Source organism: Zootermopsis nevadensis, unplaced genomic scaffold (assembly GCF_977971745.1).
Source record: "Zootermopsis nevadensis isolate Lab colony 2312 unplaced genomic scaffold, Znev_1.0 Znev_ptg000010l, whole genome shotgun sequence".
Classification (NCBI taxonomy): domain Eukaryota; kingdom Metazoa; phylum Arthropoda; class Insecta; order Blattodea; family Termopsidae; genus Zootermopsis; species Zootermopsis nevadensis.
In genome coordinates, this window is record NW_028259142.1 from 6402530 (window position 1) to 6421379 (window position 18850).

The 18850-nt window shown below is 38.2% G+C and overlaps 2 protein-coding genes across 5 annotated transcripts in view; one reads left to right on the top strand and one right to left on the bottom strand.

The window, feature by feature from the left end:
- Positions 1-18850, top strand: part of LOC110835981 (folliculin-interacting protein 2) — a 490121-nt gene that overhangs the window by 322910 nt on the left and 148361 nt on the right. The gene's annotated exons all lie outside the window — the stretch shown is intronic.
- LOC110835970 (endocuticle structural glycoprotein SgAbd-2-like) lies at positions 6918-17165 on the bottom strand. The gene is made up of 3 exons (XM_022076720.2): positions 17023-17165; positions 16011-16150; positions 6918-9990 (listed from the first exon to the last, which is right to left on the bottom strand). Exons 1-3 carry the CDS (start codon positions 17038-17040, stop codon positions 9678-9680), a joined length of 471 nt encoding a protein of 156 aa, XP_021932412.1. The 5' UTR covers positions 17041-17165; the 3' UTR covers positions 6918-9677.

Here is an 18850-nt window from a genome sequence, read left to right on the forward strand (position 1 = left end):
TTTGTTTGTTTATTTATTTACTTCTCATTTATGGTTTGTATAAGGGCGCTTTTAATAGTTTAGATTAGGGGTTCTCACCCTTCTTCGCTGCCACTAACCAAATGCGTTCTGGGAAAACTTATTTATGTTAATATTATCTTTTGATTTTCTTACTTAGTTCGCGTACCACCAGTGGTACGCGAACCATAGGTTTATAAATGCTGGTTTACGTGATATGGTGACAGTGTTATGGTGATTATTAAATAATGAATTTAAAAGAATATAAAAGAAATTTGGTGTGATGTAATTTGAAGTACTGTCCCAGAATGTTTGGAGGAACTCAAAAAAATTAAGCACCCAATCCGCGACTTTGTAGCTATTCTTAGCTGAAAGGCGGTACTGCCTGAAGACAAGGCAGTGAAGGGCCATTTTAATAAAAGGCTTCTAATTTATTGACCAGATTCCTCATTATCGGTTTCTAAGGAGAGCCCTGCGCGCCAAGGAACTAGTTTATGTGCGTTAAAGCCTAAGTATGCGATGTTTCTGACTGTTAAAATATGCTATTAAATTATATTTATTTTTAACGTGTCTGAATATGGGAATATGGTTTTTATTCCCACAGATTTGTTGTACATATATATGTAACACGTACAAAGTTGTTTAATGGTGTAGCAGTGAACTTCTTACCAGGATTCGAACCGCGATCAACACGAAATCTAGTCGTGCCATAATAGTTGTTCTGAACTGTTGCTATGGGAAATCTCTCAGTAATCAGGACGGCGGAACAAATGAAGTATTTTCCAATCCAGATGTAAAGGTCGAACAGCCATGCTGGTGCTTGAGTTCTCCCACGAAGACGAGCAGCTTGCTGGGCGACGTGCATAGCCCAGGGCTGCAGGAAGTTATGAAACTTTCAAATATTTTGTTTTCATGGCTTCTTTGAACACATTGTATGAAGTGAACGCATGTACATATGTCTGTCAATCTGGTGTACCTCCCAAACCACAAAAGTGACTTCGTTTCTGTTAAATATCAGGCTTTTAAATTCTGTTCCGGCTCAGGTGTGTAGCGATGGTACAAACCAGGAAGACATCCGTCTCACGCAACTTGTGGGTTTCACCTGTCTCCCACAAGGACACAATTCCTCGTTTCTCGAGCAGACCAGCCTCGTGTTTCATCGTTGGGGTCGTATTTCATATCCTGTATAGAATTCTATGCGGATTGTAGGTTGTGTGACGCCTCTGCATGAACTGTAGATGTTGTTTGCCTCGTAAGATATAAGATAGATAATGATCACGCTCGGTAAACTTGAAAGAACTGTGATGAAGTCGTCATGGTCTTTTCCAAGTAACCAAACAAGAATTCGCCCGCAAGACCTGAGTGTCGGGCAGAAACATCAGTGAGTACAGACGGCGACCCGGAGCAGATTCAAAGCCGCGACCTCCCTTTTACTATTTGAATCAACTTTCTCGTTACTTAACTCCTTGTCAAGTGTTTATTCCTATGAGGGTAAAGGCTGCCGGTTAGTGAATCAACACTTGGAGCTTTGGGCCTATCCTCGTTCACACTGCATGTCTTCATGTTATGATGGTCAGACATGAGATATATATGATCCACTTTGATTTCTTCCTTCTCTATTCTGCGAGGAACTCTGTATCGAGTATGGCGATTATTACGAATTGTAAAGGCCTTACTTTGCAGTAGATCTGTTACGCTTGAATTTGTCTGAACGTTTTGTGAAAATGTGCGAATATTAAATAAGTAAATGACTGTATATGAGCCGGGATAGCTCAGTCAGTATAGTGACTAGCTACGGGCTGGACGACCGGGGTTCGATCCCCGACGGGGTCAGAGGATTTTTTTCCTCTAGCCTCTGCCTCCAGACCGGCTCTGGGGCCCACCCAGCCTCCTCTACAATGGGTACCGGGGTTCTTTCCCGGGGGTAAAGCCGGCAGGGGCGTGATGCTGACCACTCACCCCCACCTAGTGCCGAGGTCAAGGAAGAGAGGAGCTATACCTCCACTCACCTCAAGGGCCCACATGTCGTATAGTGGGACAAACTTTACTAAATGACTGTATAAGTAAATTTTAAATAAACATTTTTGGCAAGGACAACTGACTCCCTCTCCGGTGAGCGCCACGTTATTTACGTTGTAGCTCCGTGTAGTTTGGTATAAGTGTATAAGTTTACCGACGGACCCTGATGATGTACGTGGCAGCAAGTGCCTCTAAAACGTCGGTTAACTTCTAGCAAACTAGACGGCTCTACAATCCATCTTCCTACTCGCCCAACTTTAGAAACTCAAGTCTTACTCACTGGTTTTCTATCCCCGTAAAATTGTTATAACTTACAATATGGATATTTTCCGTCCTGTAAAGTAATTTTGTTATTTATTGTACGGTATTACTGAAGCACTACTTTTGCAAACTAACGATGAAGTAACCAGTTCCAAGTGGTTCTTATTGGGCCGAAGAAGTAATCTCTGGTATTCGCCTTGCAGTTATAAAAGAGTCTACGTTTTTAACGTTTGTGGTTCTTGTGTGTTGCGTTTCTCAGGCGTCTAACATATGTGGAGCAGATCTTAGAGTTGTGGTATGTATGGGTACCACAAGTTTGCTAAATTAACTGTAATGTGAAACAGTTGCTTGTGCCTTTCTTAATTGTGTGGGGCCCTAGAAGCGGCAAGGATGTAACAGATTGAGAGTGTTTGAGATGGGTGATGAAATTATTTGGAGCTAAGAGGGATAACATGACACTGGAAAACGTTACTTCAACAGATATTATTAAAATTTTCCAATAAAGAGAATGAGATGTGCGGGGAAATTAGTTCGCATGGGGAGACAAAATTTTAGAATTTGTTCGAAAGGCTGAAGGGGAAAGACCACTCGGAAATCCTGGGCATAGGTGGGGGGATAATATTAAAATTAATGTTAAAGCAATGATGTTGGACAGTGGAGCGGATTTACCTGGCTTGTCAGAAGGATCGATGACAATCTTCAGGAAACTCTAAAGGTGCGGAATGTCGTGATTAGCTTTGCTGCTGTGGAGTCAGAAGCGCCAAGGACGTCCGTGATCAAAACGCCTACAAATTAAGAGGTTCCGTGATTCTTCGGCATTCTATAATTACGTTACCCTTCACCGATCCAAATTTCATCCTCATTGGACTCCACGGGTTAACTCGCGTTAAATGCTAGGTAGGATATGTATGTGTGAATTATGAATTGTAAAGGATATGGAAGTCAGCGGCAGTCTGCGTCTTAAGAATAAAACAAGTATTTTTCTGTAGGAACTGACTTAGACAATGAAATCTCTGTCTAGATAACTGGTCAAAGCCAGTATTCGAACACCGGACCTCCCACGTATGATGCACAACTGATAAACATTTGGCAGCGACCTACGAAAGACCAGCATATAGACCTATGTTAAGACATTGTAGTCTTTGTACAATTATGCACTGCCTGTATGATTTAATTTTTTATAATTTTTTTGGGAAAAAATTATCAGAGTACAATTTGTACTGTTGTGGGTTTTATATTTACACACGCTTTGTATGTGGACGAATGTTGACTCTTAAAATTTTGGAAGGTTTTAGATGAAACACAAATTTTATTTTCTATAAAATACGATTGAATATTTTGTGTTTAATTATTTTCCGAAGTAACAAATTATGATTCTGTTTTGTCAGTGATATTTTCTTTTCATTGGAACTTACAGACACCCCATTCAGACTTAAACGTTGGGATTATTTAGCCTATTTTCAGAATTTTCTGTCACCGAGTGACAACTGTGTTTGCTCTGACTGATTCTTGGAATGCCTGTTTGGTCTGTAATGCCATTAGGTACGTTAACTCCGGATAGTTCAAGTACCATCTGATCGGGAATGGAACTCGACCGCTGGGATGTAACCATTGAACTAAAAGGAATTTCATATTCTGTTACAGAATAGGGAATATGAGAATTTGATGCATGTATTTTACAAAATTTAATTAATACCGGTGCATGTCTTCCACTTAAGGCTTCGTTTCGGTATTCAACTTAGACTTTTTCACAGACTCATACTCTGCGATAATCAGCCATTTTAAAGCCGAACACGGAGAGCATGCGATGTAAATACATCACGCACATGAAAAAAGACCTTGCTCCCAGATCGTCTTCTGTATTTATATTCTGGTTCATGTCCTTGATATTTGCGTGCAGCTACCAGTCGGGACGATTCCTTGCAGAACGAGTTGTTGGCTTCACCGTTTAGTCCAACAGCAATTTTAATGTCGGATCATTTTAAAACCGGGCGACTTTCTGCAAGACTTTTAACCGCCAATAGAGCGCAGATACTTCAAGGAACTCCTCTGCCATAAATAATTTATTGTGGCAGACAGACAGTGCTGGAAATAATAATTATTATTTCCAGCACTGTCTGTCTGCATGTAAGAAGTTCTCATGCGGGTATAACATGTGTGACACTATCGGCTGGAATCCATTAATCTTTCTAGGTCGTACATTGCGGTGATGGTTGCTAGTTTTGCATTTTTAACTTGGCTAATGCATTATTTATTAGAACATATAAACAATTTACAGTACAGTTCTGGATAGGAAGAAAATGTAGCGTTTCAAATATTTAAAGGAAGGTCAAACCCACTCCATTACATAAGTTCCGTAACTGAAAACAAACGCAGTGAAAAATCAGAATGAGATTCGTAAGGATTGTAGCGTTTTCTGTTATTATATTATTATTATTATTTAGTGTTCTGTCTGACGACAGGTCCATATGAACAGGATCCTTCCATCCTTTTCTCGGACTGGGACCTGTTCATATACGTTCTTGGCAGATGATCCAGAAGTGGTTTGCCATTGCCTTCTTCTGTGTGTGAATGGAGTAATTGTTGGGAAGCCACGGAGAAACCGGAGAAGCCCCCGGAGGAAAACTCCGTGTTGCCTAGACCACGGCCTTGCCCAACACAAGTTATAAATTCGGGCACCGCCGGGAATCGAACCCGAGACCCCGGGATTATAAGAGCGTTTTCTATAATGACTGGTAATGTCATGTCCCGGGCAAGACGTTAAACTGCGTCCACAAACCGAGTGACCACCGGTATAAGTGGTCTCCCTCCACCAAGTGCCAACAGCCTCTTCGGAGGTTGGAGGTTTGTATTCTCCTCCATCGCGTGATGGAATAGGGACACCATCTTGTCCCGGGGGGTTTGAAATCACCCCCAAAGTCGGATGAACCAGATATGGTCAACGGCATAGGATGTGGAAGGCAACGGGAAACCACCACATTAAATATCCTTGTGATATCCCTAGTTCTACGGAACTGACGCCCAAAAAAAATGGAATGTCCTGAGAAGAAGGATTTCGGAGGTGAAACGTACCCACATTCGGATCTCCGGGTGGGTACTACATCAGGAAATCCATGGCAAATTAATGGGACAAATGCTTGGAGGGCGCAGTTCCGCTGATATCTGTCTGCGGACAGATACACGATGATGATGGTAATGTCGGAAAGCAAACAAAGAAAAATTAATTAAGTCTGTGTTTTGATATCTGAAATGAAAACATAAGTCGCGTTGAGAGAGTAAAATAAGGCACCTGCATTTCACCCATAAAGAAGTCAAATGAAGAAGACAGATCGGAAACTTTGAGTGTCAACAGCGCCCATGGAGTCGGCAGTCTTGACAGAATTAAAAATTGAAGAGGTCAACCCGAAAAGACACTGAGTCAATTTTTATAAAATGTAAGACGCCGTAATAAAGTTATTTCTTTATAGTCCCCATTATTTATTCCATGTACGGTTTTGACACGCTCCACTTTCCACTGAATAAAAGCTATAAAAATTACTTCAGGTCAGCCATTATCTTACATTCTGCAAAATTGTTCTAGTGTCTTTTGGAATCCAAGTCCTAAAATTATTCCAATCCTTTTCATAAAAATTAATATCAGTTGTCATTCCAGAACTAATAAGAACATTATTATCATTATCATTGATATTCCGGAAATGCTTGCTACTTCTCAGTTCAAAATATTTTGTCTTCCCGACTGATTTCTAAGAACCTGAAAATTAAAGTATACAAAACAATAATCTTGCCCGTTGTTTTGTATGGGTGCGAAACATGGTCTCTCACTCAGAGGGAGGAACACAGATTGCAGGTGTTTGAGAATAGAGTGTTGAGGAGGATATTTGGGCCTAGGAGAGAAGACGATGGGGTATGGAGAAAACTGCATAATGATGAGCTTAAAAATCTGTACCCCTCCCCCAGTATTGTCAGGGTGAATAAGTCGAGAAGAATGAGATTGGCTGGGCATGTAGCGCGCATGGATGGGACAAGATATGTGCACCAGGTACTGGTTGGGAAGCCTGAGGGGAAGAGACCGCTGGGAGACCTAGACGTCGATGGGAGGATAATATCAAGCAGGATGTATGGGAGATAGGAGTTGAAGCAGACTGGATTTTTCTGGCCCAGGATAGGGACCGATGGAGGGCTTATGTTAATTCGGTGATGAAACTTCGGGTTCGGTAAGCCATCTAGTTAGTTAGTTATCATTGATATTGTTCATTTTATTGATGTTATTATCTTGTAACTTCTCATCAGTAGCATAATAACAATTTGTACAATTCGTACATTGTCCCTAGAATGTCTTTGTATTAACTCTACGCATAAAGACAACATTAGCATTCATTTAGTAAAAAGCTGTAATATACAGAATCTGTAATTTCACTAAGTAACCAATTATCATGCTTCTTAAGCCAGAAGGGTTATGTTTGTGTTTGCATGTAGGATATAACAGATGTCTGATTGACGATATTAGTTGCAGACATCGCAGTATTGGAACTAATAAATGTGAATGGAATTGGTCGTTATATTTCTAAGGTACCATGCAGGCATTTTCCGGAATGACTAAGGAAAAACACGAAAAATATCCGTTTGGGACAGCCAGTATGTTCTCGTGTATTCAAGTCACCTCTCGAATTTTAATGTCACTGGTACAATGTAACTAATCTAGTACATTTTACGGAACAAGATTGCATTGCATAGACTTTTATTACAAAATATGTACATAAGTTATTACACATTCATTCATGAATTCATACAGTTATGGGCCCCGAATTTCTAAGTTCTGACATAGACTTCCTTATACCTAAGTTAATAAAGGGAGCATTAAGTATCATTTCTTCATCGTTTGATTGGTTTAAGTCACATAGTAACAAAATTGTCCAATGACATCTAAGTCCATAGTTTTGAAAATGTCCAGCGCTAGCCTTAAAATAACGGAGAGGAGTTGTACTTTTATACAGTTTACAAAGAACCAGTAACAACTCAACACTTGTCAGAACGACATATTGTGAACTGTATTAAAGTCAGATCCAGTGACGAATTTGATCTCCGACAAGTGTCGCCCGAATTCCATCAATTTCTGGTGCTCTGCACAACAAAGTTTACCTACGAGCTCTTTAATCTTGAATCTGACGCCTTAATTAATGTTTCTTATACTTCTACTACCATTATCTAACCCTTTTATTCCTATGAAAGTAAAAAACATAAAAATAAGAACTTTATTATTATAATATATCCCTATATAATAGAAATTAACAGCATCGAAATGGTAGGATTTGAGGTTATCTCGGCGATGAGTTCGAAGATGGCTTTCCTCTGGGTAGTAGTGCCGTTTACTCTGCTATAAGTTTACCGATGTTTCAGAGGTGCTTGCTCCCTCTATCATCAGGTCGCCCTGGTGTTGGAAGCAGCAAATACCTCTTTAACGTCGGTAAACTTCTGCCAGAATACACGGCTCACAACGCTGAAGACAGCCATCTCTAATATCAAACGATATTTGAAAAATGTTTACAAGACATATAATCTTTAAGAGTACTTAATAGCGTTTCTTCAGACCCTTCACTGCGAAGATTTATTATATTACAAATCTAAAAGACCACGTGAACCACATGTTAGACATTTTCTCTGTGGTGACGCTGTCTTCACACTTATATTTTTGTATTTGAAAGCAGAATAAGTTGTTTAAATTGGCACTGGCCAGTTTATTCGACTGACTTACGACCTCTGTCCTCAGTATGATGAAGCTTATAAAAATATGCAAGTTACTAGAAATAAAGTATTTAGTTTTCTTGTTTTAAAACATATGAAAATGTATTATTTTGATATTGGATTAAAGGTTTTAATTGAAGTTATTCTCAAGCTAACAAAGTATTATTATTACGTAATATTGTGCTCAGTATTTTGAAGCTGCGGCCAAATGTTGTTGTCTCCCTTTGATTGGCAAAATATAATTCGCTACGCACAGCCTATTAATACACATTCGTTATTAATATATTGTTAAAATTTATATGCGTAATATAGCTGCAATTTGACTTTCTTAGACTTTTACTTAGTTTCTTACATCAACATTTCTACAGAATAATTTTAAACACACACTTAGATATTACGTTAATTTTAACATATCGCCATAGGTAATTTATAGCGAATCATATTTGCAGGGAATCTGATGTTCGTAACTGGTAGCAAAATATTAATTGAATATTTCCTCGTTTGTTCCTGCCCAACACAGAGAGTAGTGACCTCTAGGATGTGTCTGTGTGTGTGTGTTTTAATCCTTATTATATCATCTGATCGAAGACTGTCGATTTGCAGAAACGAACTGCCTCACCTATAAATTATAAAACCACCTATTTAGGCTTCAGACATTTATCAGTTACTTTTTGAATAACAATTGCCCGTTGGCTCTGAAATATCTGTTTTGCCTGATTGTATTTCCGTGGCGGATTATTGAGATGAATTCGTTACAACAGGAATATCAACTGGCAATTTAGAAAGGTCGGGATACAGATTTTTTATATGAGAAGTGCTCCCAACGCTTGTCAGTTCTAAAGAATTACTAAAAAGGAAAACTCGTATCTTTTGGTGGAAAATCATGTTACATGATCAAACATACATTTTTGGTTCGTTAAAGTGTCATAACGTCTGTTTTCTCGTTGTGAGAAATTCAGCATTTTCTTTTAAATGTCTAAATGGCTCGGGGAAATGAAAATGTATCAAGGCAAATGCAGCATAATCATTAGTTTCTTAATTGCATTTTTAGCACTGTGGAAATTTCGTTCTTTATAAAAAATCGTGGTTAATATTTTTTTATTTGGGTCCAGTTTGTAGTGAAGAGGGCGTATAATTGATGTGAACTAGAAACCTTTCATTTATGATTGGCAATACTGCTAGAACGTACGGAGTATTATGTCTAAGCATATAATTTTTCTCCGCTAAATTAGTGTTATATTTATTTTATTTTCACTTTCGTAAATTTGGTCAGACTGTTGTAATTAGCAGAATGGGGTGAAATTGAAAAGTCAATAAATAACTTTCTTCCGCTGCTAATCAAAACACTGAACGCTACTGTAGAGTGGAAAGCAAGGTTCGGAGTTTAAATCTCGGACAGCAAGTCTGTCTTCGCAAAAGGTCTTGATTTTTTCAGTCATCACATGCAAATTTCGCTATAGTACCTTTGAAATAGATCATGACAGTTTCCTGTTATATCCTTTTAAATTTATAACATAACTGTCATTCTACGATCAGATCCCAAATGACATCAGTTTAACAAGCGTTGTTGAAGAAGCCTAGAATCAATGTCCGAATGTTTAGAGAACGTTCAGTTGTACATCATATGACCACTGCAAGATGGGGTAAAGAAGTGGAATTTAGTATCGATATTGTTGTCTGTTATATCCTTGTTGCGTGTACACCCCCAGGTTTGCGCTTGCGCCTGGCTGTGTTTTGGCGATCAGGTCCAGAGACTTGAGAATCGCATCAGGTATAGGTGGAGCTACCGGAAGATGTGCGCCTTGCGCACGGAATCCGTTCTCGTCAGCTATGTAGGTTACTGTGATAGGTGTGCCCTCTGGCGACGTATAAGAGTATGAGCCTTGAACAGTCTGAGCCTCCAAGTCCCTATTGCCCGAGTTCTTCAAGTATCCCGATTCTTGAGCGGTAGTGCCATCTCCCGACTGGTAACTGTAAACAGAACAACACGAAATACAAGCCTCGGTGGATACGTAACGGAATCGGCAGGAAATGGTTGCTCATTTGTTATTTAATCCCAGGACCTTCTGAATAAGAAGCAGGAGTTATAGCCACTCGGCCCCGATATTCTGCGTGATTTATTATCGAACTGGAGACTGTGAATGACAAGTTCGCACACGCTCTGTGAAGGAAACGTAATGTGAAATTACCCAAGCGGAAGCTACGAAAGCCTGTCACGAAAATAGTTTGACGGTGACGAAACTTGCCAGCGTAATAAACAGTTGTGTGGGAACATTTCTGAATGACGTAACGACCGCAGATCTAGTTTAACGAATTTTGATAAAATTTGAAGGTGCGTTACCTTACTAATTTCCCTCTGTTGAACTCATATTTGGTACAGATTGGTTGTTACATTCTGACATTTTCAAAAACTTATAAAAGTTGCGATTAATAAGCAGCGATGTTGAAAGACTGTCAACGACAGTCTCAAGCTAAGAAGTTTTGAAAATATAATTCTGGCTTTAACAGGAAGGATAAAACTTATATTAGAATTTTAGTGGATAACCAGTTTGTTCATAAACATAAACATATTTCTGGTGCCTTTGCTACTAAGTTTAAATTAATTTTAACTCATTATCCTACTGTACCTCCTATAATTCTTACCTGTAACATATTTCTGTACTGCTGAAGTGAGCAGGGCTATGAATCGTCATAAATTGTCGAAGGCTGTAGTTTTAGAAAGAATTTTGTAATTTACAGTCTAGGGTTTATCTGATATCTTGATATTCACTTAAATTTTCAACCTTAGATTACCGTCACATTCATCGCTGTGGTTAATAAATATACACGTGTATCGGTACTTTTTAATTTCCATAATCTTTTAATGCACTAATTATAATCATTTATGTACAAACTTAATCCTTCTTGGCATAGTTTCCTATAACATAGATCCACCTTGACAGTTTTACTTCCGACAAGTGCACAAACTTATTCTGTAGACTGTACTTTCATTTAAGTAATGCTTTTGACATTTATCTCAAACGTTCACATTTTTGTAATCGTATTAACATTATGATTTGCTCCAGTTGTGGCAAATGATCTTCTTTTGCCTTTTGGTTGCCCTTTAATTTGTGTAAATTTGGAAATTTTTTAGTTCTACAATGGTGCAATTAGGATCCTTAATTTTAATAAATAATTTGTTTCTTAAAAATACCTTCATGTGTGGCTGTATTCACAAATATAACTTTATGAAGAGTTTCATTTATTTGACGACTTTAGAATATATCGTAATATTAACAATGTTGATGATTTTGCAACATCGCGAAAGAGCCCAAAGATTTATAGTGTCTTTTTTGTAGTAGGACAGTGTGGATAAAAGAATTTATATGAGATTTACAGTTGCGAGTTTTACTTGAAAATTGATCGGAAATTACATTTTTTATACGAATCGGCAAACGTAAGCTACTCGTTTATTTGCAAACCTCGACATGTTTCTTGTCAGTTTTATGAGTTCATTTTACTAGATTTATAAATAAACCGAACAATTACATTTACTGCTAAATTGAATGGTGTTTATTTTCACTTTAATTTTTAAGAATAAATAAATCTATATCTATGTCAGAATGAATATGTACTCGTTGATAACTTTCAAACCAACTATTGAGTTTGCACAAAATTTAGTATGGGAGTCATATCACTGAATGTCACCCCATCAATCTTTTCCGGTTTCCAGGTTTTTGTTTGTTACAGAAGCTGTGGTTCGAAACTTCTCTACCCAGTTATTGATGGCGCTGCGATCAGGAACTTTTCCATGTCTCCCAATGTTAAAATGGCGTCTGAATATTCGTTGCCTTGTTCTCATATAGTCTTTAATTTTTAAAAAAGTCTCTGCGGCTAACACAATCACAAGCCGATCACTAATTCAGAAAATGGCATCCGTAGCTGAAAGCTAAAGCGCTCTTAGATTCATCCAGAGTACTACGTAAGTCAAAACGACTAATGAACGCCGTTCCACTCTGTGTATTGGCACATAAAAGTTTGGAAAAACCGATTCTGTATCTTTCGTAATTAAAATTCCTAATACACACATCATCTATAGTTTTATTCAGCATGTGTTATATTTCTACACGCCTGCATTCTCATTTATTTTAATTTTATGTAGATACGTTTCATTGTATTTGTTGCCATATAGTTGTTTTGTGCCCCCTTTTCTTTGGGAAGAATTTTGTGGTTTGCCATCACGTGTCTTTAACAAATTAGGGTGTGCGGCAGCGGGGGGGGGGGATTGCGAAACAGTGAAATATACACCTTCAGTTAATATGGTGACTGATGAGGAATGCACTGTAAAGGATAAGGAATAAATCGGTCGTGACGTAATTAAGGTATGTGCCATCATCTGGCTGGCGGAACTGAGAAAAATCAGGAAATTTGAATGAAGGATATTTGAATGAAGACGTCATAGGCATAGACCGAACCATTTAAACTAAACTAGGCATCATATGATGTACTCAGCAAAGTGATGTATTAGGGTCATTTACATAAACGAAATGTTACTTGTGATTCACTGTATGCAAACCAAATTTTTTTAAAGAACGTGTTAAGTTACTAATTCAGATTTATCAAATGTTGATACCGATATAGATAATTTTTAAATAAATTCCAGAGTGTCTATCAATACCAACGTAAAGACTATCTTTTGACTTTTTAATTTTCATTAAATTAAAATAAATATTGTGAAATTTTAGATTTTCAGAGAAATTAAAACATGAATTACATTTTTGTGAGTTAAGACACCTCGAAGCGTGACTCTACAAAGAAGATGGAGGCGATATTTTCTTCCGAAATGTTGGTAAACACAGGAGTGGAAGGCTTTGTTACCAGAAGAATGCGATGCATTCTGACGCCATTAGTTCTGCCAACATCTCGAAAATATGGGGAGGCGTGAGGTCACAGGTGTTAATATGGTTCTGAGAGTTAGTGGAAAAATAATGCTGTATCACGAAACATAACCACTCAGTTCAGTAAGGGAAATGAAATGAATAATAAAAATATATCCTTCACTCCGCCGGACAGAAGAGGCTAGACAGATGATGGCTGAGATTGGAGATGAAAACAAATATTATTATAATTACAGGGTAGACTGCATGTAAAAGAAAACAAACGAATGTTGACCAGGAGATGACCCTGAATCACTGTGAAGGTCAAGCAGATTGCTGCAGAAGGAGAGGAATATTAAGCTGACCACAGGAAGGTAGCTTCTTTTACATTCGTACAATCGGACAATATTAATAACAAGTAAAAAACAGAACACGCTTGCGAATTATTAGAATGTTTCTTTTATTTTCGGAAGCTACCTTCGAAACACGCACAAATCAGTCTGTCTGTCTGTCTGGGAAGGAGCATCTATACTGTCGCATAAGCTGAAACCTTTCTACTCTTATGACACTACAAATAACTTTATGCAGAATATACCACAAGTCCGGGCCATAGGAGAAGTCTTATTATTTTTAAAAAAAATCGGAATAATGTAAATAACACAGCTGCAAATAACGTGTTTCCTGTATCAAGTGTTGAAATTATCTTTCCCTTTCAATCTGTCATTTATGATCACACCTTCATAATCTATCTCAACTGACGTTAATCTCAGTAGATGATTTAACATCGTAAAATGCTGAATAATAAAGAGTGTTTAAAAGTAGCGGGGACTGTTTTCGTGTGTATGAACTGATACACATTTCGTAAGGTCAGGACTAGCACTTTTCTGGAAACATTTTCATGTAATTGTTTCGTCCTTTTAACCCTTAAATTACTGCAAGGGAATATTGTCATATTACCGAACGGTGTGAATCATGTAACAGATTTAATTTTCACTAGTTATGTATTTACCATCCCTAAATGTTTTGAGGCAAAGGGAATTTAGGGATTGTGAGGACAGAACAAGTTATACAATTTTAATTAACGTTTATTTGACAAGCTCAGATATGTTTAAGCAGCTGTTTTAAATATAAATTTATTTAGCTTTGGTCAACACACCAAAGACCATGAATAAAGAGTAATTCACCCTGATGAATTCAGTGCTGTTTCGTGCCATAAAATCCACAGCCTGTTAATTGAATCTACCTCGCAGACGACACTGCGTCTTTAAGTTGTTTCCGAACAAATAAACTTAGTAATACATCGTAGGGTCTTATATAAAATTTTCAGAACAGTAAATATTGAAAGTTAAGCCTATACTATGGATTTGAAGCCGGGAATGAGCAACCACACTCCCATTATCAGACGCACGAGCTCATCCTATTGTTTCCGATCTGAAATTGTGTCAAGGTAGAGGTCGCCAGTAGTTGAGCTCTGCACACAATCTCGAAATAATCATCTTTTCGTAACGCAACTTCCGCTTAAGAGTAAACGTCCTAATTCAACTCCTGGACGAAAGGTCTCCGCAGGATAAAATGGCTCGAATTATGTAGCCTGTTTTAGCTGATTCGTGTTTGCCGTCAACGGCTGAGAAATGTAAGAAGGCTTTGCGATTCATACACCAAGACTATCTTCCCCCACAGACATTGTTTCGATTCCCCCTAATCGAAGTAACTCAAGACCTTGTGGATGATAAATTCATGACAGAATGAAAGTGAAAATGTTTGTTTTCCATTCAACAGTCGTACGCGAAGAAACTATGAATGTATCAAATTAAAAAGTTTTTAACCTAAAGAGCTGCTGCGAAGTTCAGACTCACCCGATTTCTTAACAACAATTTAAGACCTACCTACAAATAGATTTGTAAATAGTAGGTACATTCAACATAACTTATTTATTGATAACTTTGGACAGAAGTCATTCAATACAGCAGGACTTTCACAGACTGTGTCTTACTGATGGAATAGTATCTCTAAAGCTAATAGTCACTCAACCAGTCATGGAATTCCTCGTCCTTTATGGAACCAAATACTAAAAACTGTGTTCACAAGAACCGATATCAGCCAAGCACAGAGAATACAAATTTTACAAATCCTCCCCTAACTCAATGCATCTTCATGATATGGTATTTATGAACTTAAATAGGTTTATATATGCCTCACCTTGCAAAATCTGGAATGTGATCGAGAAGTCACTTAACCCATATTAAAATATTTATTAATTCTTGCAATCCAAGTTATATTTTGATTGGATTAATAAACACGTAATATCTCTGTAATTATGCAGAGTGATTCAAAAGGTTAAGGCCAAACTGAAGGGGCGTATAGAGGGACTCAGAGAGAATAACTCTCGAATAAGAATCTATGTCCTCCGAAGTTATCCTGAGTCAGTCGAGGCCATTGAAGGTAGGGAAGTCTGATAACATACCGCTGAAATAATCACAGCCTAGGGGCCTCTGTAGAATCTGACTGGATACGTGTGATTCAAAATTAAGTGAGTAGGAGAATAGGAAATTACGATTATTTCAGCGGTATGTTATCGGACACCCCTGCCTTCAATGGCCTCGACTGACTCAGGATAACTTCGGAGGACATGGGTTCCTATTCTAAAGTTGTTCTCTCTAAGTTCCTTTATACGATCCTTCAGTTTGGCCTTAAACTTTTGAATCATCCTGTAGATTACAAGAACCCACACAACCCACGCCATGTTGTAACCTGCTCGAGACTGTCAGCTATTTTCGGTCAAAGTGCAAGGGTGAATTTTCACAAGAACAACGAGTGTTCTTTGTCGAGCACTACCTGATACCTCATTCTTATTTGCTGCAATACTAAACCAACGCCAACTTTAAGTCTATATAAAACATCTTCGAGGACTGGCCAACTACGAAAATATTTCTTTTGCGTCGAGTTTTATACTGAGCGCAGTCGTAAAGCGAAATGTGCGTTAACGGGGTCGACCTTACTTGGCGGGAGTGGTATCCGACTTCTCTGCCCCAGTCCGCGCTGGCCAAAGAAAAACCCAATGAACATTCTTAGTGGAAGGAAATCCGAAATCATTATCCTGTCCAGGACTTTGTCTCCTTTCCGATGTGAACCCACCTGTAAGCGTAGGACCCATCGTGTGAAATGTCATTGCTGTATGCCACAATTGGAACGAACGGCTTTTGGAATCCCTGTTGATGTTGGTAATACTGAGGCCGGGCTGCACATATTGCCACCATGGCGGACACGTACGTAAGCTGTAAAATTTCACACTGAACTGAGAACTGTCAACCCAGACAAGTGCAATTCTTGATGCAGGTCATGCCAAAACACATTTGAATGCATTAATCCTGTTACAATAATTTAAAGAGAGACGTCATATGAAATAATCGTTATTTTTCAAAAACTAAAATAGTTTCGGTTTATCGGAAGTGTTCTATAAAAATAAATAGTTACCTAAAGTTTCCTATCGGTTTTCAGGGAACGTGGTACTTTAGTGGTATCTAAAAGTTCACCAAAGTTACACTTTGGTGTACGATTTAGTAATAAGATATAAACGAAGTCTATTCATACATAGAAACACAGACACTTGGCTTAAATATAAGTGGAACACGGATGTTAATTTTAACATAAATTACAATTGCAGATTTACGTAAAATCTATATGGAACATTTTTTTTATATTTAGATTAACCAAAGAAGCTAAATCGATAAACATTTCATTTTAATATTTCAAGGTTTTAGTTTCTCTTAACGAATTTTTCATTTTATAAACAATGCCCAAAATTACAGAATTTAATTCTTGTTGAGACAGTGACAAAGGGAATCGATAATGAATCACGTTTCCATGCTTCAGTATTTTGTAAAAGAAGTAAGATTCAGTTTCGTTATTTGTTTTTCATTATTCAAGAAATTTTCCGCCAAAGTTTTTAAAATTCTGCAAATTCAGCATTTTGTGTTAAATGCATTTCGTCCATTTTAATAACAGTTTTGAGATAATGGCCGTCTGCTTCCGTCTAGTGATCACATCTAAAATAAGTCTGACTGACATAACATTGATCGGTCTCCTTAAAAATCTATGACGTGTTTAACCCTCAATTCTCGTTATGTAAGTAGAGCAGTTAGCTTACCAAAATTATATTCCTCATTCTGCCACTTGAGTGCGTGAGTGAGACACTTCTCTGCGCCTGCTACACTTAACGTGTGATGCGAACTGACTCCATTTCTCTGCCTTATATACATATCAGTCCGATCACACACGGACCTTGCAACACTGAGGTGGACAGAGAAAGAATATGAGGGTGTGACCGTCAGGTGGGGCGCGGGGGGGGCAGTGGTTCGGCCATCAGAGGGGAGTGTGTGATTACGAACGTGCATTGCAGATAGCAGACCTTGTTCATGTTGTGAAATGGGATTCTTTCACATTAACATCCATTGTATTTTTCTCACTCTTTCTTGTAACAAAGATGGTCTACTGAAAAGAAATTATTAAATTATCCCAGCTGAAGCGTTCATATAAGAAGCTGTAGACCGAGTAAACACGTATGTTCAGTTGATGATAACGTATCAGCCTCGAAATTACGTCGGTCGAATGCTTTTGCACCATTTTATAGGAATTATGTTCACAGAGATAACAGGCAGTATTGAATTTTAAAGGAAATTCAAGAGGGGAATATTTAACCACATTTCAGTGACCCAACTGTTTTCAATTACAGAGACATTGTTTCGTATCTCTTTATAAAACATGTAAAATTTTCGTTCGACACGTTACTATTGTTATGAACAAACTGTTGCTGATAAAGCAGTTATTCTTTAAGCATAGAGCATGTTCTTATGAGGACAGATTTCATCAAGTGCCCTAATACCATAAGCGCTATATGCCAGATGTGTTGGATGGAAGTTTACAACAAGAACAGACATGCACATAAATTTGCCTATGTTTTACAGCATAATGCAAATAGTTCTGCCAATTTCGTTAAGAGTAAAATTAAATTGTGATGTGTATATCACCTTCGTAGATGGGAGGATAATCTCAGACGCGATCTATGGGAGATAGGAGTTGAAGGAGACTGGATGTTGTGGCCCAGGACGGTCTGGTGGAGGGCTTTGATTAGTTCGGTGATGAACCTTCGGTTTCCATAAGACATCTAGTTAGTTAGTTATATTACCTTACTCCCGAAATCTAAAAACATTTTTGACGATTGAAAAATTTCTGAAGTCGCTTGTAAGAATGCTGTTTATGCAGTCTTCTAATTAAACTTAATACCTGCTCCTTCTTACATAGGCCACAATATTACACATCTTTCCAAATTTGCGTGATAAAATGGAAGTTTCACAGTTTACGTCTAAAGATAATATTTATTATCTTAGCATCTTTACTTTGCGTGCTGCCCTTATCATAAGGACGAGCTAGCGAACCCTGGGAACCTTCTAATAAAATAATACTCTTTTTACCTCCGGTAATAGTGACTCCCCTCTCCCCTCCATATTTATTTTTGTTCCCACCCTTCTAACGCTCTCCCCGTCTCTTGTGCTTGAAGGGAGGGTAATGATATATTTTTTTGCTGATGAAGAAGTTAACCTCAGAACTCACGCGAGGTTCAGAGTCTGTGAGAAAGTTTGGTTTATATTCAGAAGATATCTTTATTTGATCTACTGACAAAGAACTTCGTGTCAAGACAGTGACTGCGTAAACTTTTTATCGTTACATAACTTTCATGTGAGATTAATAATCTAGTAAATCCACTGTATATATTCCTCTTCAGTCTGCCACTAAATATGCTGCTTTATTCAGTCTGATTGCTCGTCGTCATATCCACACGGGATCCGCAGTGGACGCGCGATCTGAGGCGTGAGTCTTGTGCCGCTTGGTCGCTGGGACCGTGGGTTCGAATCCCAATCAAGCCATGTTTGTTTGTCCGCGTTTTTCTGTGGCCTTGCGACGGGCCGATCCCTCGT